The sequence below is a fragment of the Xenopus laevis genome, chromosome 3S (assembly GCF_017654675.1).
Source record: "Xenopus laevis strain J_2021 chromosome 3S, Xenopus_laevis_v10.1, whole genome shotgun sequence".
NCBI classification, from domain to species: Eukaryota; Metazoa; Chordata; class Amphibia; order Anura; family Pipidae; genus Xenopus; species Xenopus laevis.
The window spans coordinates 94,672,085-94,699,388 of NC_054376.1; the positions used below are offsets into that span (position 1 = coordinate 94,672,085).

General features: G+C 36.8%; 1 protein-coding gene across 6 annotated transcripts in view; it reads left to right on the forward strand.

Moving 5' to 3' along the window:
• Positions 1-27,304, forward strand: part of LOC108713186 (liprin-alpha-2) — a 197,713-nt gene that overhangs the window by 157,951 nt on the left and 12,458 nt on the right. For 2 of the 6 annotated variants that reach the window (XM_018256032.2, XM_041588645.1), the window contains 12 exons: positions 1,263-1,474; positions 2,420-2,657; positions 3,842-3,871; positions 4,332-4,462; positions 6,059-6,240; positions 7,080-7,173; positions 14,473-14,554; positions 15,057-15,257; positions 16,938-17,000; positions 17,827-17,856; positions 20,085-20,260; positions 21,151-21,248. In XM_018256032.2, the coding sequence (XP_018111521.1) occupies positions 1,263-1,474; positions 2,420-2,657; positions 3,842-3,871; positions 4,332-4,462; positions 6,059-6,240; positions 7,080-7,173; positions 14,473-14,554; positions 15,057-15,257; positions 16,938-17,000; positions 17,827-17,856; positions 20,085-20,260; positions 21,151-21,248 (1,537 nt within the window). Of the gene's footprint in view, positions 1-1,262; positions 1,475-2,419; positions 2,658-3,841; positions 3,872-4,331; positions 4,463-6,058; positions 6,241-7,079; positions 7,174-14,472; positions 14,555-15,056; positions 15,258-16,862; positions 17,001-17,826; positions 17,857-20,084; positions 20,261-21,150; positions 21,249-27,304 lie in introns of those variants that run through there. The other 4 variants (XM_041588644.1, XM_041588646.1, XM_041588643.1 and 1 more) reach the window with 3 other exon arrangements.

The following is a 27,304-nucleotide window of genomic DNA, read 5'->3' on the forward strand; positions in this document are numbered from 1 at the left end:
TTTACTGGCAGTTAGATCCAATATATCTTATGGGGGTAGGGCTTCCTTTCCTAGCTGTATTTCCTAAAGCTTATTCAAATCACTGATCCCAGTACAAACAAAATCTAACAAAATAACTGACTTTTGCACAAATTCTGCATGTAGAGAGACATGATTTCTGGTGATTTTAATAGAGTGAGTACATCTTCTAGGCAAAAGGAGCCCCCCTATAAGATATATTGTATCTAACTGTCAATGAATATCTGACACCAACTCCTGCATGAAGACAGAATAAAGAGAAACAGATGCTGAGAGGGATAGTGAAAATAAACTTGATTATTTCAGAAATGGTACAGAATTTTTAATTCATTGTATTTAGAAAGTTTCTTATGTCAGTATGCTGAAGCTTATATTATTTTCCATTTTCACAATAGTTCCCCTTTAACTGAGGTCAAAGCAGACCTTTTTTATCCAGTACTTGAGTGGGCTTTGTATTACTAAGATAGGTGTAGCCAGTAAGTTTGCCAAGGGCACTCCAATAGATGAGTATGTGAGTGTAATGTGTCTTGTATTTTCATAGGAACAGAATGTGTGAAAGCAGGATATGGTAATATATACCCTGCAATCTGTTTGGTGAAAATTTAGCAGCTTCTGTAAATACAACAAGCAAAACAAACTCTGTATTTAATTTTAGATCTAGACAGGTTTTGAATTCAGGGCTCCTTTACTTCAAACACAGCACCCAACTGGCAAATTAGAATAGGGTGCTCCAATAGACATCAAAAAATAGAAGTAAGTGTATGGTATTTTAATATGTGCACCAGGTATTAGCTAAAATGTTTTAACAAGTGAAAATGTTTCATTTTATATTGTATAAAGAAATTTGTGCTTGTTATACATCAAGGCATTTGTATTGGCATGCATTGCTGTTGCTTAGAAACACGAAAGGAGCTTATTTCTCCCTAGAGAAAAACTAACTGAAGTGCAAGTCAGTTTGCAATGATTCATGCATATTAAACTAATTGGTATCCAAGCATTAGTGTCCTTTAAAATATAACTTATTGGTAAATATAATACTAAATTAGATTACAAATGGTGCTGTGTAGTCAAAGAGCAATATATTCACAAATACCACAGTATTATGTTATTCTGTTGGCAAAAATATCCCCCTATAGTTGTGCCAATATGTCTATTGTATATAACTTCTACTTTCTTTTCAAATCAATTACTTTACTAATTTTCTCCAGTGAAACATTACCAATAGTTATAACAATTCTATTAAGGTGAAGTCACTTGGGGACCATGAATGGAACCGAACACAACAGATTGGAGTCCATCCATTTGAGAGTGATACTGAGATGTCTGACATAGATGACGATGACCGTGAAACGATATTCAGTTCCATGGACCTCTTATCTCCAGGTGGTCATTCTGATGCTCAAACTTTAGCCAGGATGCTTCAAGAGCAGCTAGATGCCATCAATAAAGAAATAAGGTATCCTTTCAACGATCTCTCAATGAAATGTAGTCAGATATTCTTACATAGTTACTACATCACATTTGTAAAAAAGGCTTCTGTTGGAGGTCAAAGCCTTAACAGAAGGTTGTAGTAGAAAACTAAAAGGTCTACACTGATGCCTATTGGTTGCCAATAGTAACTTCTCTGTTGCAGTCAGCCCTGATGTCTTTAATAGATAATAACTGGAAACACATTGCAATAATGCAAGCGTACAGTTACCTAGACCAAACTTAATAAAAGTTGAATTACTGATGTAGCTTGTATTGTATTGTAGTGTTAAATATATATATATATATATATATATATATATATATATATATATATATATATATATTATATATATACATATATATATATATATATATATATATATATATATATATATATATATATATATATATATATATATATATATATATATCTCCATATTAAATACTATGCAGGTACTATACGTACAATCAAACTTTTACATTTTAACTTGAAGAAAAGGAAAGCTGAATAATGAATAACTGGTAAATAGGTAAATTAAATAGGTAATTAAATATCTACTAGTCCATGAACCTGGGGAAATATCCAGCAATTGGATAACCATGTGTGATCATATTATGAAGATGCATTTGGACAATGTAAATACATTTAAATAAAATCTATAGTGATGGGCGAATGTATTCACCAGGCATGAATTAGCGGTGAATTCCCACGATTCACCGCTGTCAAAAACATTCACAAAATGTCCGTGAAAATTTGGCAGGTATAATTTGGCGGCGTCCAAAAAAACGGATGCCGGCATCAAAAACGAGATGCTGTTTCGCAAATTTCGAGGGAAATTTGCACATTATTTGGCGAAGCGAAACGCCACAGATTCGCCCATCACTAAAAATCTATTTTTTTAAAGTAGTAATTTTTAATAATTATAACTAGACTCATCCAGGAAGAAAAGGAATCCACTGAACTTCGTGCAGAAGAAATTGAAAATAGAGTGGCCAGTGTTAGCCTTGAGGGGCTCAACTTGGCCAGAATCCACCCAGGTACATCGATCACTGCTTCAGTCACAGCTTCATCATTAGCAAGTTCATCGCCTCCAAGTGGTCATTCCACACCTAAACTCACACCTCGTAGTCCAGCAAGAGAAATGGATCGAATGGGAGTCATGACACTAGTACGTTTTATAAGTATTTTTTTTTAATTGGTTAATCAGTACTTGTAATATACCCATGTAATATTTTCATTTATGAATCTTTAACTGAAGATTTCTGCTCATAGAAATGTCAGCAGCTTGGAGCTCTAGATGATACAGTTAATGCCAGTAAAATGTTACTATTACTAGTAATTTTCATAGGGATAAATTAGGTTTTCCAAGCTTTCAGTTCTTGATAAAGAAGGGTTGCAAAGGGTTAATAATTCAAACACATCTAAAGAGCTGCAGACTGTATGTACCAAAGATGGGGCAACCTGTGGTTTTCTTTGGGACTTTCCTGAGCTTTGATTCTCAGGAACTGATGAATAAATCATACTTTCTGACTAAACAAAAAAGCTTTTGCTAACCTTTTGGCAGAATAGGCTGAAGCAAAACTAATGTTAGGCTATGCACTTAGCCACATGCATGCATAGGGGGTTATTTATCAAAGTCTGCTTTTTTCTGGTTGGACTTTTAAATGGCGAAACCACCAATTTTATGTAGAATTAAAACGAGAATTTTTTGTGATTTATTAAAACCCCAATGGTGTTAAAATTCTGAATAATAAAGTACTCCAACTCAGACCTGCCAAATTCATGTAGAAGTGAATGGCAGATGTCCCGGAGATATCCTGATTTCCGCTGGGTTTCAAAAAAAGTCATTATATTTGGGTGTCAAATCCAAAAAAAGTCACGGGTTCTGATTATTTACAAACTTATCTAGACTTTTCCTGCAGAAGAATTTTTTGGGAAAATGTAATTATAAATTGGGAGGAAAACTGTGAGATAAATTTGGATTTTGATAAATAACCCCCTATGTCTTTGAAGCTATTAAGATAAGGGATTTTACATGTGGAACACAAAAATATTTCATAAAAGTTGAAACAGGGGTAGAATCTAGATCCAGATTCTTCCAGAGGTTTGTCTATTCTTCTTGCATTTATATAGGTCTCCTGTACATGCCCTCACATATACTGTAAGTAACTCATACAGGTAAGTTAAGGGGCACCCGATTAATTTGATTTATTTGTTATTAGCTTTTCCAGTTAACCTGCATAATTTTTGTACATTTGTATAATGTATGTTCTTTATAATAAAACAGTATTTTGGATACAATTTGCTACAAGTTATTAATTTTTTTTCAAATTTTCTTTCTATTTTTATCAGCCTAGTGATTTGAGAAAGCATCGAAGAAAGGTACATTTTGAAGTTTCTCATTAAAAATCTGCATATGTGAAACCTTGCTCAACATAGAAATTCAAGATAAAATTTTCAGTCGTTGACCTTCTTTAAGCTGCTGTGCTGCACCATAATTGTTTACCAGTGTACACATTGGAATATTTTTGTCATTTAACTGGGGATACGATGATTCAAACAATGTAACATAGTAACCTTCAGTCTGCATATAACCTGCCTAGCAGCTAGTTAATCCAGAGGAAGGCAATAAACCCACGTAAAGCCTCTCCAATTTGCCTCAGAGGGGAAATGTATTTTTTAATGTAAGTTAAAGTGATAAGACTAGTTGACTAAAGGTATAATAGATATGTCTTTCTTCTCTCAAATGCTAAAAAGTTTGCCCAGCAAATTAAATGAACAAATCAGTATTTGGTTCTATTGAAACACTCTAAAGACAGTTTTATCTAAATGTTTATTTTAGATTGCAGTTGTAGAAGAAGATGGACATGAAGATAAAGCCACAATAAAATGTGAAACATCCCCTCCTTCAACTCCACGTTCTCTCAGGATGACTCATACCCTGCCATCTTCATATCATAATGATGCCAGAGGGTGAGATATTATATCTCGGTGTACCAATTTCTGCTGCACTATACCCATTGTATGGATAATTACTTGCTATCAACAGCAAACTCTGAATATGAGTAGGAATGCATAGAAAACCTTGCATGGGTTGGGTATCTATGTAGCTACTGTCTTTTTATGTTGTAATTTATTGAATAATGTTTGTTTGGGAAAAGTACATAATTATTAATTACATCAATCGACGGTTACCAAGCCTTTTTTTCTCTACCATGAATATCTTCTGCCATGTTTTAAATGTATTTATTTTTATATACTTTCGAACATAGGAAGATACTGATTGATGTGATGTTGGGATTACATAAAGTTTATTTAGTCATGATTCAGTTTTTTTGGAGCAATTTTTCACCATTAATCATGGTATAAATAGAGACTTCTCTGCTACTAATCCATAGTTGTCATCTAATCATCTTTAAAACCTATTTGGTATTTTCATTCAAGATATATTTGCTGTCTGCCACAGCAACCAAATATTTATTGTATTAGTTGCATCAAAATAATGTATAGCTGCCAATATTTGAATTGCTGCTGGCCCCTTGTGTCATATGAGGCGTGCCCAGTGAATGCACACATTATTTAAAGTATGCCTGATGGGCAGGATTATTACAGTTCTATTGCATTTTAAGTGCACCCTTTCAGTAGCTACTGTATAGATTACAGAGTAGTAGCAGACTCTGAGATTTGCCTTCTGATCTCAGGCAGTTATTTAACCTGGTGTGCTCTGAATACATTTTAATGCTTTATAAATTTGCAGTTGTGTTGCCTGACAATGCATTACTGATGTATCACTTAAATCCTCCATGACCGTGTACAGTGGAAAAAAGGGGAAACAAATAATTTTTTGCAACACATCAGATTTTATAGTAGCCAAATTCCAAACGTAGATGGGCAGATACTGACAGGGAATTCTTCCTTTCCTGAATCCAGAAAAAGAAACCATTTGATTAACATTAAATAAGTAGACTCACCACTTCACACTGTGGGTTTGAGTGCTCAAGCCCCAGACCTTTAGCTTAAGGAGTATGCCATTTAAAGACCAGGAAAAACAGGCTGGCACAAATCAGACCACAGTCAATATCTGCTGGTACAATAGGTTGAAGCACCCATAATGCAAAAATAAGCCTACTTCCTTTCTTCGGTGAATAGATAGACCTTTAGCCAACGTATAGGAGAAGGCTTTTTGGGCTAGTCATATTTTCCATTTTCCTTTATATCATGTTGACAGCTGACCATCTGAACAGGCCTTAACAAGTGTGATGTGATCGTAGACCTAAGGGGCAAAAAATGGATATACTAGACTTGGAGCAATAATCAGGGTTGACTCAAGGAATTCTCAACAAATTTAGAATTTTACAAAGCAAACTTTTGTATTGGACCACCTGATTATTTAGGTACAACTTCACAAAAATGAAACAACAACAAAAAACTGGATATTAAGGTCATTTAAAAAAAATATTTATCTGGAAATTAACTGTTGAGTTTCAAGTCAAGTTTACAAAAAAATAAATAAATCCTGTTAATCCAACATAAATACTGCTCTATGATAATAACAACTGTCCTTTCTAGAAGTCTCACTGCTTCTCTTGAACCTGATGTGTTTGGTCTTGGGAGCACAAACAGTAGCCAAGACTCTCTGCACAAAGCTCCAAAGAAGAAAGGAATCAAGTCATCCATTGGCCGGTTGTTTGGTAAAAAAGAGAAGGCTCGATTCGGACAGTTCAGTAAGGAATTTGGTCTACAAGGTCAAGGTCATTGTTCCTGGCAAGCTAATGCATACTTTACAGTTTTTGTAAAATGTTCTGAATTCTTATACATAAAAAAATGTATACTGTCATAGTCTTCATGGCTGATACTCATACCCACAGTACATAAGAACTAAATTATAATTTAAGAAAAAATTATATTTATACAACAATAGTTAAGGATACCAAACGGTACATTGCACATTTATTATATGTAAAGTAAAATAATTACTAGACATATTTGTCCAACAATACAACATCTACTCCCTGCCATGTATTATTTTAATATTTGTTCAAGCCAGATGCACAGGGAGATAAATGAAAAAATTGTTAAACATAACTGTACTTTGAAAAATGCAAAGCTGCATGTGAACGATACCATTTAATTGAATTCTATGGTTGTAGTTGTGCAAAATTGCCCATAACAGTGAATTTCCAATCTTGGCGGACCACTGAAAGTGGTGCCTTCCTGTACCTTAGTTGTTTCATGATTCCAGATTGTTGTGAAATTCAGATTCATTCAGATTCATTCCATTTACGTATACATGCAGTAGTTTAATGCATTGCTTGTTACTGTGGTAAAAGGTACTTAATTGCATAGGCCTGGTGCCAAATTTACTAGGGCTAGAACTAGCTGTTCTTAGAACATCATAACCATAACATAACCCATCTCACTCTGAATAACATGCTCTACAAGTAGCAAATAGAATAACATATGTGGGCCACACCCTGTTCTGTATGATATTATATGCAGGTATTTTCCAAAGGAATGATCTAAAATGATCTTTTTCGTGTTATTTTATTCTTTTCTTTTGATAGTTAACAGATTTGTTTTCTGGTTACAGGTGCATTCATAGATGCAGATGCAGTTGCACAAGATTCATTGGGATTAGGAAAACTTGGAACTCAAGCAGAAAAAGACAGAAGGCTGAAAAAGAAGTAAGTGTGAAAACTGACACATACTAAGGTACCTGAAAGCAGGGCCTCTAAATTGCATTTTCCAATTTCCTTATTCACTTTTAATGAGCAATGCAGGTTTGCCAAAATGCATTTAACCTTGGGTAATAACCTGAATAAAACAAGACTGAATTGCAAGCATGCAAAGGAGAAAGAAACCTTTAGACACTTCCTTGACCATAAGGGCAAGCCCTTGAACCCCATACTCCTACACGAGGGTCATACCATTGACCCATCTAAAAGCCTATTACTTACCTTCTTATTTTGTGTTGGCACCCTAAAACAAAGCACACCTTGTCCTAACAATTCACTTTCTAATCGACAACTTTGTGGGTCATTAGTTAACAAAATCCCTTAATACTCTCAAAGGGGGCTAATAAGTTATTTAAAAAATATCTAACAGCCCTAAAATTGTCAATACTAAAAATATTAAATAAAAAATCCATTCACAGGTTTCCTCTTCTTTTTAGTCTATTTAACATCGTTTTTTTTTTTTGCCCCCAACTGCAAAACTAGTAAAGGTCTTTTGATTAGTTGCAAGTAAGTTTAAATAATAGTGGGGATCCTCTTTGAGTCAAAAATAAACACAAAAGACCTTTATAAGTCCCTAGTAGGTCAGTTTCCTGCTTAAAATGCAGGCACAGTACAAGATGTTAATATTTTATTTTTAGTTACCTCTTTATTTTTGGATTGAAGAGAGGATTGAGGACTTCTGTTGACTAATCAGAAAGGGGATCCTAACAGGTAAACAAACTAACTTCATTTCTATGGGGCATAAATCATTTATCCCTAAATAAAACAGCACATCTGTGACCCTCATCCTGCTTTTTCCTCCCTACCACTTCTTGTTAGGGAATGAGACTAGACTACAACACTCTCTGGAGTTGTCTCCTGCATACAGTGGTGTATAGAGTCCTGTGCGATTCATTTAACTATCCCAAGTACTTAGGATTTTTTCTTCTTCATTTTTTTGGGTGGGTGGGTAAAGATCCAAGAAAAAGCAATAGAGAGGGCAAAAGTTTGACAGACGCAAACTTTTGGTTTACATTTTGTCATTTTGCCAGAAACTTATGGGCTATCAATATTATTTGATCTAGTTTTATATTGCTTTTCTTCAAATGCTAGCTAGGAGGAGTCAGTGGATTACAATACCTTCTACCCTGTCACCTGTAATAAGTAGTGTCTACATAAAAAAAAAAAACATGCAGTAATGCAATTGAATTGAACAGAGGACTGGAGTGCAAAAGTGAGCCCCAAAGAAAATTTAGGCTTAGAATTCTAGAAAAATAATTATTTGGATGCCCTCTTCCTATTGCAAAATACAATTCCAAACATCCACCTTGTCCCTCAGCTTAGATCAGCTTACTTACTTCTTACTTTAACTGAAAGAAAGGAATTGGCCTGCTTGAAAAAAGTATTCTCAAAACACTCAAATTTGAAAATAACTTCACTATCCCCATGATTTATGTCAGTAAATATAACAGTACTATATTTGCAATTACAAAAAAATGATTTCTCAATTCACTAGGATTAACACCGTATAAATAACTCAAATTCTATCCTGTGTCATTTCCATTAGTCTAAAAGCTTTACTATATGAAAATGTCTTCATAGTGAAAAACAAAATGGGCTACATTAAAAATATTTGTATTGTATGCTTTTTTACACTTAAAAAAATGTAAGGGGTAATAAGAAGAGAAAATAATGTAAAAGGAGACTTGTAATAGTAATACAGAATATGTGTAGGAGAGAGCAGAGGTTAGTTTATATAATTGTTGGGAGTATAAAATAATAAGTACAAATGATACACATATTAGCCTTATGGTGTTTATGGATGAACAAAATCTGGAAAATATGTTGGGAAACCATAACAAGTGATGCTTGAAGCAAGGGTCACATACATGATTACAGTGTTGGAATGGCCTTGACTGGTAGTTAATATATTCTCTTAAATTGGCTTTCTGTTTTAACTTTGTGCTGCTAAGCATCATTCAAGCTATACAGTACAGAAGACACTTTCAACAGCTTTTTTTTGGATAGTGTTACATGCATAAAGTGCATGTCCATAAGTGGAAATAAGTAGATGTCCTATTGTATCTCCTATGGAGGAGCCCATCCTGCATTTTCTAGCATAAGACAACCAACAGAGTCACTGGCTTTTCAAATTAGTACCAGGTGTATTTTATCATACAGCTTACTGGCTAAAAATGGAACCATATGCTTTTTTTAATTAGAGGTTTATAAATGTTTGTTTTCTGTTATGCAGACTGATTTGAACACTAATCTGCTTGGTGTTTTATATGTTCTGCAATTTACATTTAGCTGTGCCTCTGAAAAAGATAGTAATGATAGGGGTTCTGTATATTGCCTGTGCATATAGGGGGAAATTTAACTCAGAAAATCTGCTAGCGTTGCCTTCACCGCACTTCGCCGCACTTTACCAGGCTTAGATTCATCAAGGCTGCGCAAATTCACGAAGATCCGAAGTTGCGCACAGGTTACCGAACGCTGGGGAAGTTGCGCAAGCAATAGTACGATTAGCCATTCGAAGTTACGCTAGCGAAGGCTAATTTGCATATGGCGCCAAATTTAAAAATGAATGGACGTGTATGCTGCAGCGCATTACACTACACAATCCCAGGGAAAGTTAATGAAAGTTTGTAGGGGTGTTCTAATGCCCTACACATGTGTCCACAGTATAGTTAAGGTGCCATACGTTATAAAATGTAGGGGGGGGGAAGGACAAACTAAAAAAAAATTTCGATCTTTTTTAGCCTATCACCCTATAAAAAGTAAAACACGCCAGTGTTTTTTTGGGACTTTTCAACTTTTTTTTTCAAACTCCTATCTACTCTATTGCACTTCGCCTGGTCTAACCTGGCGAAGTCAACTCTGGCGAAAGAGGTAACGTTCATAAACAAAAAAAAACATAGTAAATTTGCGTAATTTCGCCCCCTCACCAGAGTGCAACTTCGCCAGGTGTTAGGCTGCGAAGTTGCGCTACTCTGCGCTACTCTATCTAATGCGCTGGCAAATTTTCACCAGGGCCACTGTTTGTAAATTGGCAAAGTGGCAAAATGACGTCACGCTGGCAAATTTTCGCCAGGGTTAGCCACTTTCGACGTTTAGTAAATTTGCCCCATAGTGTCACACACATAATTTTCTGATTCTCTTATATTTTTCCTGTTTAAAATCATAATTTTTTTTTTTACTTGTATTCATACTTTTGGAAGTTAAATGAGAAACTGATTCGATGACTAGGGATAAACAGGTATTTATTCTCAATAGGGGATAAAGCACTGTTATAGAGTTTAATGTGCCATAATTTCCAAGCAGGTATTTGTATTATTTGAAAGTTCAAGGGGATTACAAATATAACATTTCCTTGTCTCCGTTTGCAACTGTTTGTTAGAAAATATTCCATTCAATGGATTCCACTGGCACGTGTATTTTTCCCACAGCTCATTTAATCCCTGGCAGTGCATGAAAGACGTTAGTTTATAATGCTATTACTAAATTATAACTTCAAAGCGCCATAGGTATCAGCTATATTAAAACAGTATTTAAGGTCATGGAAAGGCTACTGAGCTGCCTTTGGTTTTAAAGATCAGTAGGTTTGTCTATTACATGCAATGACTTAACAACCCTGTTAAATATATATTATCAACTTTACCCCAGACCCTAACCATCATTCTCTGTTTGAGGTGGTGGTCTCACAGAAAAGCTGGGTACATCATTTTGGAATGTATCAGCTAATCAAATAATAGCTAACATTCAATGTTTCATTTGTTTTATTCACAAGGTACATTCTACACCACTGTCTTTGAATGGTAACTATTGATTGCTCCTATGATATGATAATGCTTAGGATTATTAGTGGTTTAATTGATTGTGATGCTGATACACAGTGATGCATGATGCATCTCCAGCACGTAGATGTACTAAGCCTCCTATTTGGCAAGTTTGTCATCTTGTTAAATTATTCACTTAGGGGCAAATTATCAAGGGTCGAATTTCGAAGTGGAAAATACTTCGAAATCCGACCATCGAATAGAATCCTCCGACATTCGAATTTGAAGTCGGAGGATTTTATTCATCGTACAATCGTATTCCCATCATATTCCGATTGTATGATCGTACTCCGATCGTACTTCGAATCGTATGATTCAAACGATTTTATTGTACGATCGTACGATTTTCCTTCGATAATAAAAAACGTAGAAAATTGCTCTGGAAGGTCCCCATAGGCTAACATAGCACTAAAGCAGGTTTAAGTTGGCGAAGTATTGTGTCAAAGTTTTTTTTAAAGAGACAGTACTTCGATTATCGAATGGTCGAATAGTCGAACGATTTTTACTTCGAATCGATGTTGAAGTAAATTTGAAGTCGTAGTATCCTATTCGATGGTCAAAGTATTAAAAAAATTACTTCAAAATTTGAACTTTTTGTACTTAGAAAATTCACTTGAACCTTAGTAAATCTGCCCCCTACTGTACCTGTAGTTCTCTTCAAGTTTATCCTTAATTAGATTACATACCACTGTCGGGAAAAGGGGATGCCATACGCCTTTCTAAGTTAATGTAGCCGTACTCCTATCTAGTATTTAGTTCATCTCTATTAAGAAATATCTTTTTTATATCCAAACGGCCAACTGATTTTGGGAACCCTTTTCCTTACAGTACAGGGATATCATTGCAAATGGCACCTTCCTAACTTATATTACTAAGAAGGTCTTAGAAATGGCAAGAGACTTAATAAATGTAGGTGTACCTATAGTAATAAGCCAAATCAACTGGACTTGCTGTATTTTTGTTCTTAAAGACCTTTTACTAGTCTTATAACTGGATTTCTCTATTCATAATTAATTAAGAAAGCCAGTTAGATGACTAGAGAAACATCTTCAAGAGTTGATTTGACTTATTACTATACATATACGTACCATGACCTGGATGAATGAAAATCTTCACCATACTGTATATCCTGTATACAAAAATGTGTAGCGATGATCGAATCTGTACTGTTTCGAAGAAAAAAATCGCAAAACTGCAAAAAAACGCGAAACAGTGAAAGTCTTATGACGACTTTTTTGTCCTAATGCATAAATGTCAATGGGCATTTTTTCTTATGGTGATTTTTTTCTCCAAGTGCATTTTTCTCTGCGAATTTTCCCACAGCGATTTTTCGCTGCAGTTTTGTGAAAGAATTTGCACATGGCGAAGTTTGGAATTATTCCGCAAATCCATGGCCATCACTAAAAATGGGTTGTACCAATAGCTTCCATTATTGAGTTGAACAATATGAATTCTGAAGGTCTACACATTTGTATTTAAAGTATTATTATTACACACAATTTAAAGTATTATGTGTTAATGGTGATCACCATATACACTATGAATACATGATGAAAATGAAAATATATATATATAACATATATATATAACATTTCTCACTTTTGAAATTTGATATGTTATCGTTGTACTATTTGCAGTATAATATAGGATTTAAATAATTTGCAAACCATCCCATTCTCTTTTTTTTACTCAGTGTCCCAACTTTTTTGGTTGGGAGGTTGTAGTCTTTTATCTATCCAGGCCAAGAAATGTAATTATGTATACTTGTACTATCTCTGTCCCCTCTATGAAGAGAACTCTATGCTGCCCAGGTGGTCATCTGAAACCTATTATCATTTCTTTTATTTTTGCTGCATTCAAGATGACGTGACTGTGTTTGCCATATTGATGACAATTGCCACCAAAATGTCTGAAGTGAAGTCTGTGTTGGTAAGCATAGTGCAGTGCCATGACTATGGTATTTTCAGTAGAACAGTTTGGTCTGTATGCAAACTAGAGTGGATCAAGGTTTGATTGTGTAATGGAGTTGACGTGTTTAAGAACTACAGTATGTTCTAAAAGGATTTAATTTTAACACACATTAAAGCAACAGTTCATGTAGGAGTCTTGGGAACAGAGGTAACTGTTGTACACTTAAATCAGTGAGGGGCCATACCTTGGTTTAGAGTCATGTTAAAAATGTCTGTATAGACATTATTAAGTTGATCTGCTAATGATTGCAAGGTTCGTGATGAAACAGCATCTGGACTCTTTATATGGGTTCTTCAGTCTCAACATCCTAGGGGCATCATCCATGGAGACCTGAAGTGCAGGTTAATCTGGATCTGTTGCTAGTCTTGTGACACAGTCATCATTGACATGGTGTCACATACAGTACTTGTAACATTGCACTTGGATCCTTAATAGTTTGTAACAGTTTGAACAACTTGCCCAGTTGGATGATGATGGAGGGTTATTTTATCAACTTGCTTTTTTTATTGTCTCCTGGCCCTCCTGATAGACATTTTTATTGCTTATCTTGAGATACTGTACTGTTTATAGTCCCTGGATAGTAGGCATTGTGTATATCTTTCAGCATCTCTTTCACCTCTTTATTACACCATGGCTTTGCTTAGGGTATGTTTTTATTGTTTTTTTGGAAAGCTACAGTAGGTGAAAGAGCCCCAGTTTATGTAATAGCTAAGGGTGCCTGCATGTTTGCTGATGTTATTAGTGGAGTTTTTAACAGTGACCACCATTGTTAGTAGTTATGGGGCTCAGGTATTGCTTCACTGGAACAAACCAGTAGGGCAGACAATTGAGGCAGAGTGATTTGACTTGCCAAGGTTGGATTTGGCATGGAATGCATTCTTTAAGTTAACACTGGTCTAGTTTCCTGTCACCACATGTAGGAAAAAAAAGATTGGTAGACACTTTTAAGGTCACAAGGTCAATAGAAGTAAACTGCCACAATTATAGCATATGGATACTATTGGATAGGTGTTCTGCAGTTTGGTGATCACAGTGTACAGCTTGTTTAATGAACATTCATCCTAATGAAGGGATATATGCCAAAATGATAATTATGCATTGGAGTTTTCTAGGATGAATGAGACCTGCCTTTGATTGCTAGTAGTTAAAGTGGGAAGAAAACTGTTCAGCCATAGTGCTAGTATACCACCAACATAAGAGCTCAATGGAGTTGCTATTAGTAGCAGATAGTGTAACCTGTAGGGAAGCTTGGTTAGAACTGGGAAAACATCTCTTTTATTAAAAAAAAGTGTATTTTAAGAGATTATTTTTAATAAATCGTTTAAAGGGAGAGAGATTGGGAGCAAGCCAGATGGAATTATGAAATACTTTATGAAAACTTTGCTGGCTTTCTATTTGAGACATTACAATGTTTTTTTAATTAATCTGTTTGCTTGTTTTTTTCTTTTGTAATATAAAGACATGAACTTTTGGAAGAAGCCAGAAGAAAGGGACTTCCATTTGCACAGTGGGATGGACCAACTGTAGTTGCATGGCTTGAAGTAAGTATAAAATTCTGTTAAATATAGGTTTTGATTGGAATACTTATTCAGAACAAGAAAATATACGATCATTAACTTCCCCATTTATAGAGTCTGTTTTATCTAGATCTTTATCTCTATAAATCTGTGTGAATATGTGTACAATTAAAAATAAATATTGTTTTAAATTTCTGTCACAACTAAATGGGACCCAGTTTTACTTGATTATATATAATATGGGATTGTGTTTGCTTATGTATATGTATGTTTATATATATATATATATATATATATATATATGGGAAATATGGAATCTGTTATTAGGTGTCTGTCTTTGTAATAATAGGGCAGTACCCTGTAAATCCACAATGAAGACATTTTTAGCACTTTTTGAATTTCTAAAATAACCTCTTTCTTACCAAAAATATACAATGATCCAGTATTACAAGAAGCAAGTTTATTTCACTTTTTATTATATGTGTACACTACCTAATATTGTCACTTCTTTCTTTGCTTCTAAAAGCTTTGGTTGGGAATGCCAGCTTGGTATGTTGCTGCGTGTCGTGCCAATGTGAAGAGTGGTGCCATAATGTCTGCCTTGTCTGATACGGAAATACAAAGGGAGATTGGAATTAGCAATCCTCTGCATCGTTTAAAGCTACGACTAGCAATCCAAGAGATGGTTTCACTCACCAGCCCATCAGCACCTCAAACATCTAGAACAGTGAGTCACATTTTTCTGTTCTACAGTCGCGTTTTCATCATGTATCACTGAAGTCTCTGAGGAATCCATTTGTAGGGCAATATGTTCTGCCATCACATAAATTATTCATTTTAGTTTTTTGTTACTATGCTAGTAAATGTATTTAAAGCATACACTTCTAAAGCATAGTATTTTATTATACTATTTTATTATACTATTTTAATAAAATCAATTTGGATAGAACTGATCCAAGCATACAGACCCCCTATATGATTTGTGCCTTTTTCTCTCAACACATATAAACTACAAAAAGAATTAGGGATGCACCGAATCCAGGATTCGGTTCAGGAATTCAGCCAGGATTTGGCCTTTTTCAGCAGGATTCAGAATCCTTCTGCCCGGCCGAACCGAATCCTAATGTGCATATGCAAATTAGAGGCGGGAAGGAAATTGCATGACTTTTTGTCACAAAACAAAGTAAAAAATGTTTTCCCCTTCCCACCCCTAATTTGCATATGCAAATTAGGATTAGGTTCGGTATTCGGCCGAATCTTTCACGAAGGATTTCGGGGGTTCGGCCGAATCCAAAAAAGTGGATTCAGTGCATCACTAAAAGAATACAATTACTACTAATAAAAGTTAATGTAAAGTCTGTTAATTAACCATTTCTTACTAAGATATTGCTATTCTACAATTCAAAGCATGCTATGAAAGCTAAAGACTCCTTGGAAATACAATTCTGCAATATCAGGGATAAATTCTTAATACAATGAATGTTGCCCCAGGCTCTCCAGGCTTAATGTCCCAGTGGATGCAAGGCAATCCTCTAGTGAGAATCTTGTTTTGCTCTGTACATGATTGATGTTGGAAGCATTAAAGGGGACCCTTCACCCAAACAAAATGATTCCAAATCCTATTTTATCATGTTAGCCAAGCAAAATTAACTTTAATTACACTATATAAATTATTTCAATATTGTTTCCATCAGTCTGGGAACTCATAATTATAGCAACCAGGAAATAGTCATTTTGTGGACACTGTTATTAAGGCAAGCCTTGTATCATCTCAGAATCTTGTTTGTGCACCAGGGGACAGGGACCCAATGTCCATCCCCATGCACTGGTTACACAATTAAATCGTTAAGAGAGCTGGGGGAATGTAGGGAGAGCGGTGACATCTAGGAAGTGCTGAATGGAAAGTGAATGTAATTGCTTGCCCCACCTCTATGCCTAGGCATAGAGGTGGGGTAGGCAATATTTGATTGACAACTGGTATTTTTAAATGAGTTTACAACAGCTATGAATCGTTTAATAAAAAAAAGAAATTGTATTACATATATAATTTAAAAAGGACTTTTATTATACAGATTTTTATGTCTGGGCGACAGGTCCACTTTAAATACATTGTATTCATTCACACCAGAACACCCTATTGATTATTGATTACAATAATACCACCAAGCCAAAATTTAAAGTAATCTCTCTTCTTTAGAATCTTAGGGGGAATTCTTTCTAGAAAATCCTGTTGTGTCATTTTTATTACATGAGCCACAAATTTGTAGAGCTACGGGACTCAGTAGTGAGGTATGTCTGCTGATAGTGATGCTATTGCGCTATTAACTTACAGTGGTGCTGCATTTCTTCCTTAATGCTGCATTCCCAATGTGGATTTCACCCGTTCTTCTGTGGGCCTTCTCGCTAGCCGTCAGGTAATGTCTGGTTGACCCATGAGGAAATTGAGACTCTTGCTGCTCCCACCAAAACGGTTAGTGCTTTATTTTATGTCTAGGTCTAGGTCCATCTGTAATGATAATAGTTCAATTATTGTCTCACTATAAATCATTTACAATGACACTGTACATGAGTGTACTTAAAATAGATGACAGTTCTGTTTTGATTCCCAAAAGGCAATGTCTGGCCCTGCTGTATCTGGTAAAACAGCTTTAGCTGTTCCCAATTTTTTTTTTTTTAAAGGAGAAGGAAAGGCTAAAACTAAGTAAGCATTATCAGAAAGGTCTATATAAATACACCAGTAAACCATCAAAGTAATGCTGCTCTGAGTCCTCTGTCAAAAGAAATACAGCATTTCTTTCCTTTTATTGTGTACACGTGGGCTTCTATATCAGACTTCCTGTTTTCAGTTTAAACCTCCAGGGCAGGGCTTGAGCATGCTCAGTTTGCTCCTCTACCCCTCCCTCCTCCCATCCCTGCTGTAATCTGAGCTCAGCGGTGTAAGTGAGCAGGGAGAGACTCGGGCAGGAAGTGATGTCACACCAAGCTTATATGGCAGCGTCTATCCTAAACAAACATAGACAGTGTATAGAGCTGTTTACTCAGGTAAGGTAAAGCATTCTGCAGAATAAATATAGTGTTCTATCTTGCACTATTGTGGCTAATCTGTTGGCAATAAACTGTCTTGGAGCTTTCCTTCTCCTTTAACTATTAGTACTTTAGTGCTTACTTTACAAAATGATTTAAATATGAAACAGAAAGTTTAAAAAATGATATAATGTACTGTACATTTCCACATTTTTATGGTTATTTCCTCTGTTTACATTCATTGCATTAATGGGTTCCTGCTGATGTTACAGAAAGAGTCAGAAGAAGGCAGCTGGGCACAAGTAAGTTTCATTACTTCAATGTCATTCTTTAGATTACAGTGTAACATGCAGAATTATTTATTAAGTGCCCCATACTTCATAAATGAGAACCTTTGAAAACAACAGAGAAGAAAAAGGGCACATTTGTTGATACTGTATTTACGTAAAGAAAGAGATTTATTTTCATATTATGGCACATAAAAGTTAAGCTTGTAAGGCTGAGCTCATGTCCTACATCTAGTGGCAGCTTTATATAATGCAGTGTGTAGTAAATAAGAACAGCTCAAAACCAGAAAGAAAGAAAAAGAGAGAAAGGGAAAAAGAGAAAGAAAGCTCCACTCCTACATTCAAATTCAGTTCATTTGGAGTGTAACAATGCAAAACCCATCTTTAATCCATTTACAGGTTATTCCAAATGATTTCTCAATACAGGTTTGGGAAACGTTATCCGGGTAACCCGTTATCCATAAAGTTCTGACTTATGGAAAGGCCATCTCCCATAGACTTCATTTTATCCAAATAATTTATCCAAAATTATTTCTTTTTTCTCTGTAGTAATAAAACAGTACATTGTACTTGATCCAAACTAAGATATACAGTACAGTAATTAATCCTTATTGAAAGAAAAAACAGCCTACAGGTTTTATTTAATTTTTACTTGATTTTCTATTAGTCTTAAGGTATGAAGATGCAAATTACGGACAGATCCATTATAAGCAAAGCCCCAGGGAATAAGCATTCAGGATAACAGTATATCATACCTGTATATCATAAATAGATAGATTTTCTTTAAATAGATTCCTGGTTTCCTAGGGGTTAATTTAATATAAATCTACCCTGAAATACAGTATATCAGCAGATGGTGAGAAACCTTAATGAAAACTTCAGGGAGACCCACCGTGAGAATCTTACTATATGGTATAGTTCAAGAGATAATTTATGACATTTTCTGTAGACATGTGAATGTTATGAATGTATACACTTTGGTTTTTAAATGAACTTTGATAAAATTCACTTTTTTTCATGGTGATGAACACTCCTTACCCTTTTATGAAAAAGTGGGTCTGAATTGCCCTTTAATATTAACATATAGACTTTTCATGTACCCAGGACTTTATTACAGGTAGAAAGTTTAGGGAACAGAATACATAAAAATTCCATATCGGGGAACCAACTTTCTGTGATTCCACATACACTAAGCAATATACAATATTCAATATACCCCAAGCAACCAATATTCATGAAAGTACCGGAAGTAGTATTCAGAAATTATATCAAAACCTATATTTTAACAGAAACAGATTCTTTTTTAATAAAAATATATGTGTATTCATCTGATTCAGGTTCTGAGGAGAGTTTATTTATTTGGTTTCTCTAGTGTTGCCTGCATGACCATGCTATCATCATTACACATGTCAATGCTTATTGGAGTTTGAGGTCATATTCATTTAAGGGATACTGTCATGGGAAAAAAATTTTTTTCAAAATGTATCAGATAACAGTGCTGCTCCAGCAGAATTCTGCACTGAAATCCATTTCTCAAAAGAGCAAACAGGTTTTTTTTATTATTTAATTTTGAAATCTGACATGGGACTAGACATATTGTCAGTTTCCCAGCTGTCCCCAGTCATGTGATTTGTTCTCTGATAAACTTCAGTCACTCTTTACTGCTGTACTGCAAGTTGGAGAGATATCACCCCTCCCCCCTCCCAGGAGCCTAACAACAGAACAATGGGAAGGTAACCAGATAGCACCTCCCTAACACAAGATAACACCTGTCTGGTAGATATAAGAACAGCACTCAATAGTAAAATCCAGGTCCCACTGCGACACGTTCAGTTACATTGATTAGGAGAAACAATAGCCTGCCAGAAAGCAGTTCCATCATAAAGCCCTGGCTCTTTCTGAAAGCACATGACCAGGCAAAATGACCTGAGATGGCTGCCTAAACACCAATATTACAACTAAAAAAAGTACACTTGCTGGTTCAGTTATGAAATTTTACATGGTAGAGTGAAATATATGCAATGTATGCAGTGCAATTTAGAAATAAAAACTACATCATAAAAATCGTGACAAAATTCCTTTAATATGTGTAAAGGAACTGCCTTTTTTAGAAGAAATGGGTGGGCTACTGGGGCCTAAGCACCATTATCACCTGGTGACCTTAGATAAGATCTCCTTCAAATTGTGTTTTAATAATATGTAATAGATTTATATAATATTTCATATTGGATATTACTTTACAGACACTGGCCTATGGTGATATGAACCATGAGTGGATTGGCAATGAATGGCTTCCTAGTCTTGGCTTACCGCAGTACAGAAGTTACTTCATGGAATGCCTTGTAGATGCTCGGATGCTAGACCATTTAACAAAAAAAGATCTTCGAGTGCACTTAAAAATGGTGGATAGCTTTCATCGGTAGGTTTATATAAATGTGTTATTGGAAGGGGATCTGTTGTTACAACATCTATGTTTACATATGACTACATTTATTATAATAGAAAAGCAGTTTGGTCTATGTCTTTATTTTATACCTGAAGGAACCTGAATAGTTTAAAAAGCTTTCACTAATAGCAGTCTCCTTTCTGTAGAATTACTTCACAAACCAAGCACTGTTTTTTCCAACTGAAACTCCTGGTAACTGGGGATATCCCTTAAAACAAATGACACACTGCATGGTTGTGTTTGGGCACTTTGCTGCCAAGAGGAAAATACCAGCAGAGAATATGGGAACTGTTTGGGTGATGGTGGGCACTTGCACATTACTGTGAATGGCAGAGCAGGAAGTCTGTATGGACTGTAAAACACCTGTCATGGAAGCACCCATACTGAATACATATTCATTAGTTATAAGCAAGCGAATTTCTGCATTTCACCACCTGCAAATTTTTTCGCAAAAATACGCCACAATAAAAAGTTGCAGAGACAGAAGAAGTCACCATAAGAAAAACATCCATTGACTTTAAAGCATTTGTAGTGAGAAAAAATTGCTGCATGTGTAAAAAAAAGTTGATGCCCATTAACGTGTTTCACAAATTGTTTGCCATTTTGTTCATTTTTTTGCAGTTTACTGAATTTTTCAGCGAAGCGAAACGGGATCAATTTGCTCATCCCTAATATTCATAAAATAAATGCACATAGTTGCTGAGAATTTAATTGCATTTTATCAAAGAAACATAACCCAGTTTGTCAGAATGTGTTGCTTTCAGCAGCTGTCGACTAGTTCTTCTAATTTAAAAAATATAAACATTGAAAAAGCCTGCAAATACCTTGAAATATCCTAATTTCATTTGTTTTTAAATTTGCAGAACAAGTTTGCAGTATGGTATAATGTGTTTGAAAAAATTAAACTATGATAGGAAGGAGCTGGAAAGGAGAAGAGAAACAAGCCAGCATGAAATTAAAGGTATTTATTCCCTCTTGTCTCCTTATTTTTCTAGAATCCAGCTTCCCAAACATTTTCTGTTAGTTAAAACCTATATAGGCATTAATGTCTGCCATCTTGGGGTGAGGAAAGTTTTTTCCCCCCATTGAAGCAAATTGTACAGGCTTCAAATTTTTTTTTTTTTTTCTTCTGGATCAACTAACAGTTAGAAAGGTTTTGTTTTGATCAAAATGTTGGATTTGTGGCTTTTTTCAACTTAAAATACTATACTTTACTATGTTATGTTACTATGTTTAGCATACCAAGCATAGTGCTCATTACAATGTTGTTTGTTATGTTTCTATATAAGTAAGTAATTACATAAGTGACTTTCCTAACCTTAAAGGGATACTGTCATGGGAAAAAAAAATTTTTCAAAATGAATCAGTTAATAGTGCTGCTCCAGCAGAATTCTGCACTGAAATCCATCTCTCAAAAGAGCAAACAGATTTTTTTATATTCAATTTTGAAACCTGACATGGGACTAGACATTTTGTCAATTTCCCATCTGCCCCAAGTCATGTGACTTGTGCTCTGATAAACTTCAAGCACTCTTTACTGCTGTACTGCAAGTTGGAGTGATATCACCCTCCTCCCTTTCATCAGCAGCAGCCAAACAAAAGAACAATGGGAAGGTAACCAGATAACAGCTCCCTAACACAAGATAACAGCTGCCTGGTAGATCTAAGAACAATGCTCAATAGTAAAAACCCATGTCCCACTGAGACACATTCAGTTACATTGAGAAGGAAAAACAGCAGCCTGCCAGAAAGCATTTCTCTCCTGAAGTGCAGGCACAAGTCACATGACTAGGGGCAGCTGGGAAATTGACAAAATGTCTAGCCCCATGTCAGATTTCAAAATTGAATATAAAAAAATCTGTTTGCTCTTTTGAGAAATGGATTTCAGTGCAGAATTCTGCTGGAGCAGCACTATTAACAGATTCATAGTGATGGGCGAATTTATTCGCCATGCGCGAATTCGCGGCGAATTTGCGCGATTCGCGTCGAGCGAATAAATTCGCAAAACGCCCGCGAAAATTCGCGGTAAAAATTCGCCGGCGTCAAAAAAATTTTTTTCGAAAAAAGTCGCCGGCGCCAAAAACGGGCGCCGGGGTCGGAAAAACGGGCGCCGGCGTCAAAAACGGGCGCCGGCGTCAAAAACGAGATGCCGGCGCCGTTTCGCGAATTTTTCGCCGTTTCGCGAATTTCGCGCGAAATTCGCGAATTTTTCGGCGAAGCGAAACGGCGCAAATTCGCCCATCACTACAGATTCATTTTGAATTTTTTTTTCCCCATGACAGTATCCCTTTAAATAAATGCAGTCATAAATTGGGCTCTGTAGGACCTTGTATCCTTCAATTTCTGGATCTTTGGGGAACAACCATTTGCAGTTTTGCATGAGCAAGCCATCACCATATGCCCATATCATCAGAGCAAATGGTTATTTGTGCAAAAAAGAGCAAAACATAATGGGGGTTACTTATCAATGTCCGAATTAGAGATGTCGCGAACTGTTCGCCGGCGAACTTGTTCGCGCGAACATCGGGTGTTCGCGCTCGCCGGAAGTTCGCGAACGTCGCGCGACGTTCGCCATTTTGGGTTCGCCATTGTTGGCGCTTTTTTTTGCCCTCTCACCCCAGACCAGCAGGTACATGGCAGCCAATCAGGAAGCTCTCCCCTGGACCACTCCCCTTCCCTATAAAAACCGAAGCCCTGCAGCGTTTTTTAACTCTGCCTGTGTGTGCTGAAGAGATAGTGTAGGGAGAGAGCTGCTGCCTGTTAGTGATTTCAGGGACAGTTGAAAGTTTGCTGGCTAGTAATCGTTTTGATACTGCTCTGTTATTGGAGGGACAGAAGTCTGCAGGGGTTTGAGGGACATTTAAGCTTAGGTAGCTTTGCTGGCTAGTAATCTACCTTCTACTGCATTGCTCTGTATGTAGCTGCAGTGGGCAGCTGTCCTGCTTCTGATCTCATCTGCTGACTGCTGCAATAACAGTAGTCCTTGTAAGGACTGCTTTTATTTATTTTTTTGTTGTTTTACTACTACTACTACTACTACTACTATAAGAGCCCAGTGCTATTAGTCTAGCAGTGTTGGGGAGTGGGACTGGTGTGCTAATCTGCTGCTCCTAGTAGTTCAGCAGCACCAACTTTAATTTTTTTTTTTTAATATTCATTTTTTTTTATTTTACTTTTTTTTATTTTACTACCGCTGTAGTAGTGTATAAGTTGACCTTTTAGGCATTATTTGCCCTGTAGGCATTATTTGCACAGTGTTTTCTTCAACCCGCCATCGAGCTGTGTGACCTTGTTCCCATTCTGTCTAAATATCCATAATATTACCGTCTCCAGAAAAACACCGGAGTCACTTTTTTCAAGCAGCATTCATATATTTTACGTAATCCGTATCCACCGCTGTAGTAGTGTATACGTTGGCCTTGTAGGCATTATTTGCACACTGTTTTCTTCAACCCGCCATCGAGCTGTGTGACCTTGTTCACATTCTGTCTAAATATCCATAATATTACCGTCTCCAGAAAAAACACCGGAGTCACTTTTTTCAAGCAGCCATAATATATTTTACGTAATCCGTATCCACCGCTGTAGTAGTGTATACGTTGGCCTTGTAGGCATTATTTGCACACTGTTTTCTTCAACCCGCCATCGAGCTGTGTGACCTTGTTCCCTTTCTGTCTAAATATCCATAATATTACCGTCTCCAGAAAAAACACCGGAGTCACTTTTTTCAAGCAGCATTCATATATTTTACGTAATCCGTATCCACCGCTGTAGTAGTGTATACGTTGGCCTTGTAGGCATTATTTGCACACTGTTTTCTTCAACCCGCCATCGAGCTGTGTGACCTTGTTCACATTCTGTCTAAATATCCATAATATTACCGTCTCCAGAAAAAACACCGGAGTCACTTTTTTCAAGCAGCCATAATATATTTTACGTAATCCGTATCCACCGCTGTAGTAGTGTATACGTTGGCCTTGTAGGCATTATTTGCACACTGTTTTCTTCAACCCGCCATCGAGCTGTGTGACCTTGTTCCCATTCTGTCTAAATATCCATAATATTACCGTCTCCAGAAAAAACACCGGAGTCACTTTTTTCAAGCAGCATTCATATATTTTACGTAATCCGTATCCACCGCTGTAGTAGTGTATACGTTGGCCTTGTAGGCATTATTTGCACACTGTTTTCTTCAACCCGCCATCGAGCTGTGTGACCTTGTTCACATTCTGTCTAAATATCCATAATATTACCGTCTCCAGAAAAAACACCGGAGTCACTTTTTTCAAGCAGCATTCATATATTTTACGTAATCCGTATCCACCGCTGTAGTAGTGTATACGTTGGCCTTGTAGGCATTATTTGCACACTGTTTTCTTCAACCCGCCATCGAGCTGTGTGACCTTGTTCACATTCTGTCTAAATATCCATAATATTACCGTCTCCAGAAAAAACACCGGAGTCACTTTTTTCAAGCAGCATTCATATATTTTACGTAATCCGTATCCACCGCTGTAGTAGTGTATACGTTGGCCTTGTAGGCATTATTTGCACACTGTTTTCTTCAACCCGCCATCGAGCTGTGTGACCTTGTTCACATTCTGTCTAAATATCCATAATATTACCGTCTCCAGAAAAAACACCGGAGTCACTTTTTTCAAGCAGCATTCATATATTTTACGTAATCCGTATCCACCGCTGTAGTAGTGTATACGTTGGCCTTGTAGGCATTATTTGCACACTGTTTTCTTCAACCCGCCATCGAGCTGTGTGACCTTGTTCACATTCTGTCTAAATATCCATAATATTACCGTCTCCAGAAAAAACACCGGAGTCACTTTTTTCAAGCAGCCATAATATATTTTACGTAATCCGTATCCACCGCTGTAGTAGTGTATACGTTGGCCTTGTAGGCATTATTTGCACACTGTTTTCTTCAACCCGCCATCGAGCTGTGTGACCTTGTTCCCATTCTGTCTAAATATCCATAATATTACCGTCTCCAGAAAAAACACCGGAGTCACTTTTTTCAAGCAGCATTCATATATTTTACGTAATCCGTATCCACCGCTGTAGTAGTGTATACGTTGGCCTTGTAGGCATTATTTGCACACTGTTTTCTTCAACCCGCCATCGAGCTGTGTGACCTTGTTCACATTCTGTCTAAATATCCATAATATTACCGTCTCCAGAAAAAACACCGGAGTCACTTTTTTCAAGCAGCATTCATATATTTTACGTAATCCGTATCCACCGCTGTAGTAGTGTATACGTTGGCCTTGTAGGCATTATTTGCACACTGTTTTCTTCAACCCGCCATCGAGCTGTGTGACCTTGTTCACATTCTGTCTAAATATCCATAATATTACCGTCTCCAGAAAAAACACCGGAGTCACTTTTTTCAAGCAGCATTCATATATTTTACGTAATCCGTATCCACCGCTGTAGTAGTGTATACGTTGGCCTTGTAGGCATTATTTGCACACTGTTTTCTTCAACCCGCCATCGAGCTGTGTGACCTTGTTCACATTCTGTCTAAATATCCATAATATTACCGTCTCCAGAAAAAACACCGGAGTCACTTTTTTCAAGCAGCATTCATATATTTTACGTAATCCGTATCCACCGCTGTAGTAGTGTATACGTTGGCCTTGTAGGCATTATTTGCACACTGTTTTCTTCAACCCGCCATCGAGCTGTGTGACCTTGTTCACATTCTGTCTAAATATCCATAATATTACCGTCTCCAGAAAAAACACCGGAGTCACTTTTTTCAAGCAGCATTCATATATTTTACGTAATCCGTATCCACCGCTGTAGTAGTGTATACGTTGGCCTTGTAGGCATTATTTGCACAGTGTTTTCTTCAACCCGCCATCGAGCTGTGTGAGCTTGTTCACATTTTGTCTAAATATTGATAATATTATCGTCTCTAGAAAAACCACTTGAGTTACTTTTTTTCAAGCAGCATTCATATATTTTACATAATCCGTATCCACCGCTGTAGTAGTGTATACGTTGACTTTGTAGGCATTATTTGCACAGTGTTTTCTTCAACCCGCCATCTAGCTGTGTGTATTATCGTTTCCAGAAAAACCAACTGAGTTTTTGTTGTTGTTGTTGTTTTTTTAAAAATAATGCCAGGCAAAGGCAGGCCGCCACGCAGAGGCCGTGCTAGGGGCCGTGCTGCTATGCAATCCTGTGGCCCTAGCAAATTGCCCAGTTTTAAAAAGCCAATGACCTTGAACTCCCAAAATGCTGAAGAGGTAGTTGACTGGCTTACACAGCACACCCCATCCTCTACCGTTTCTAACTTTACCACAACATCCTCCTCATCCTCCACTGCTATGGCCACCCCACGTAACACTTCCTCCACCACCGGTGCCCCTTCTTCACTGGGGTCAGAGGAGTTATTTTCCCATGAGTTTCTTGAACTGAGTAATGCGCAACCATTATTGCCAGAAGAAGATGAAGGAGATGAGGACCTTACACCAGATTTAATTCTGGCAGAGAACACGATAGAGATGGACATAATGAGTGATGAGGAGGAGGTCCCCGCTGCTGCTTCCTTCTGTGATGTGTCAGAAGAAATTGATGCATCTGAGGAGAATGATGATGAGGAGATTGATGTTTTGTGGGTGCCTAGTAGAAGAGAGCAAGAGGAGGGTAGTTCAGATGGAGAGACGGAGAGTCAGAGAGGCAGTAGGAGAATAAGACTTAGAAGAAGCAGGGAGGACAGCCCGCAGGGATCAGTAGGGCAACAACATGTATCGGCACCTGTGTTCAGCCGGCCAACGCACCCGCCATTGCCGCCAATACCGCCAACTCCGCCAACTTCTACTGTTACCGCCAGATCGCACACTTCCAAAAAGTCAGCAGTGTGGGATTTTTTTAATGTGTGTGCCTCTGACAAAAGCATTGTAATTTGCAATGAGTGCAGTCAGAAACTGAGCCTTGGTAAGCCCAACAGCCACATAGGTACAACTTCTATGCGAAGGCACATGAGCGGCAAGCACA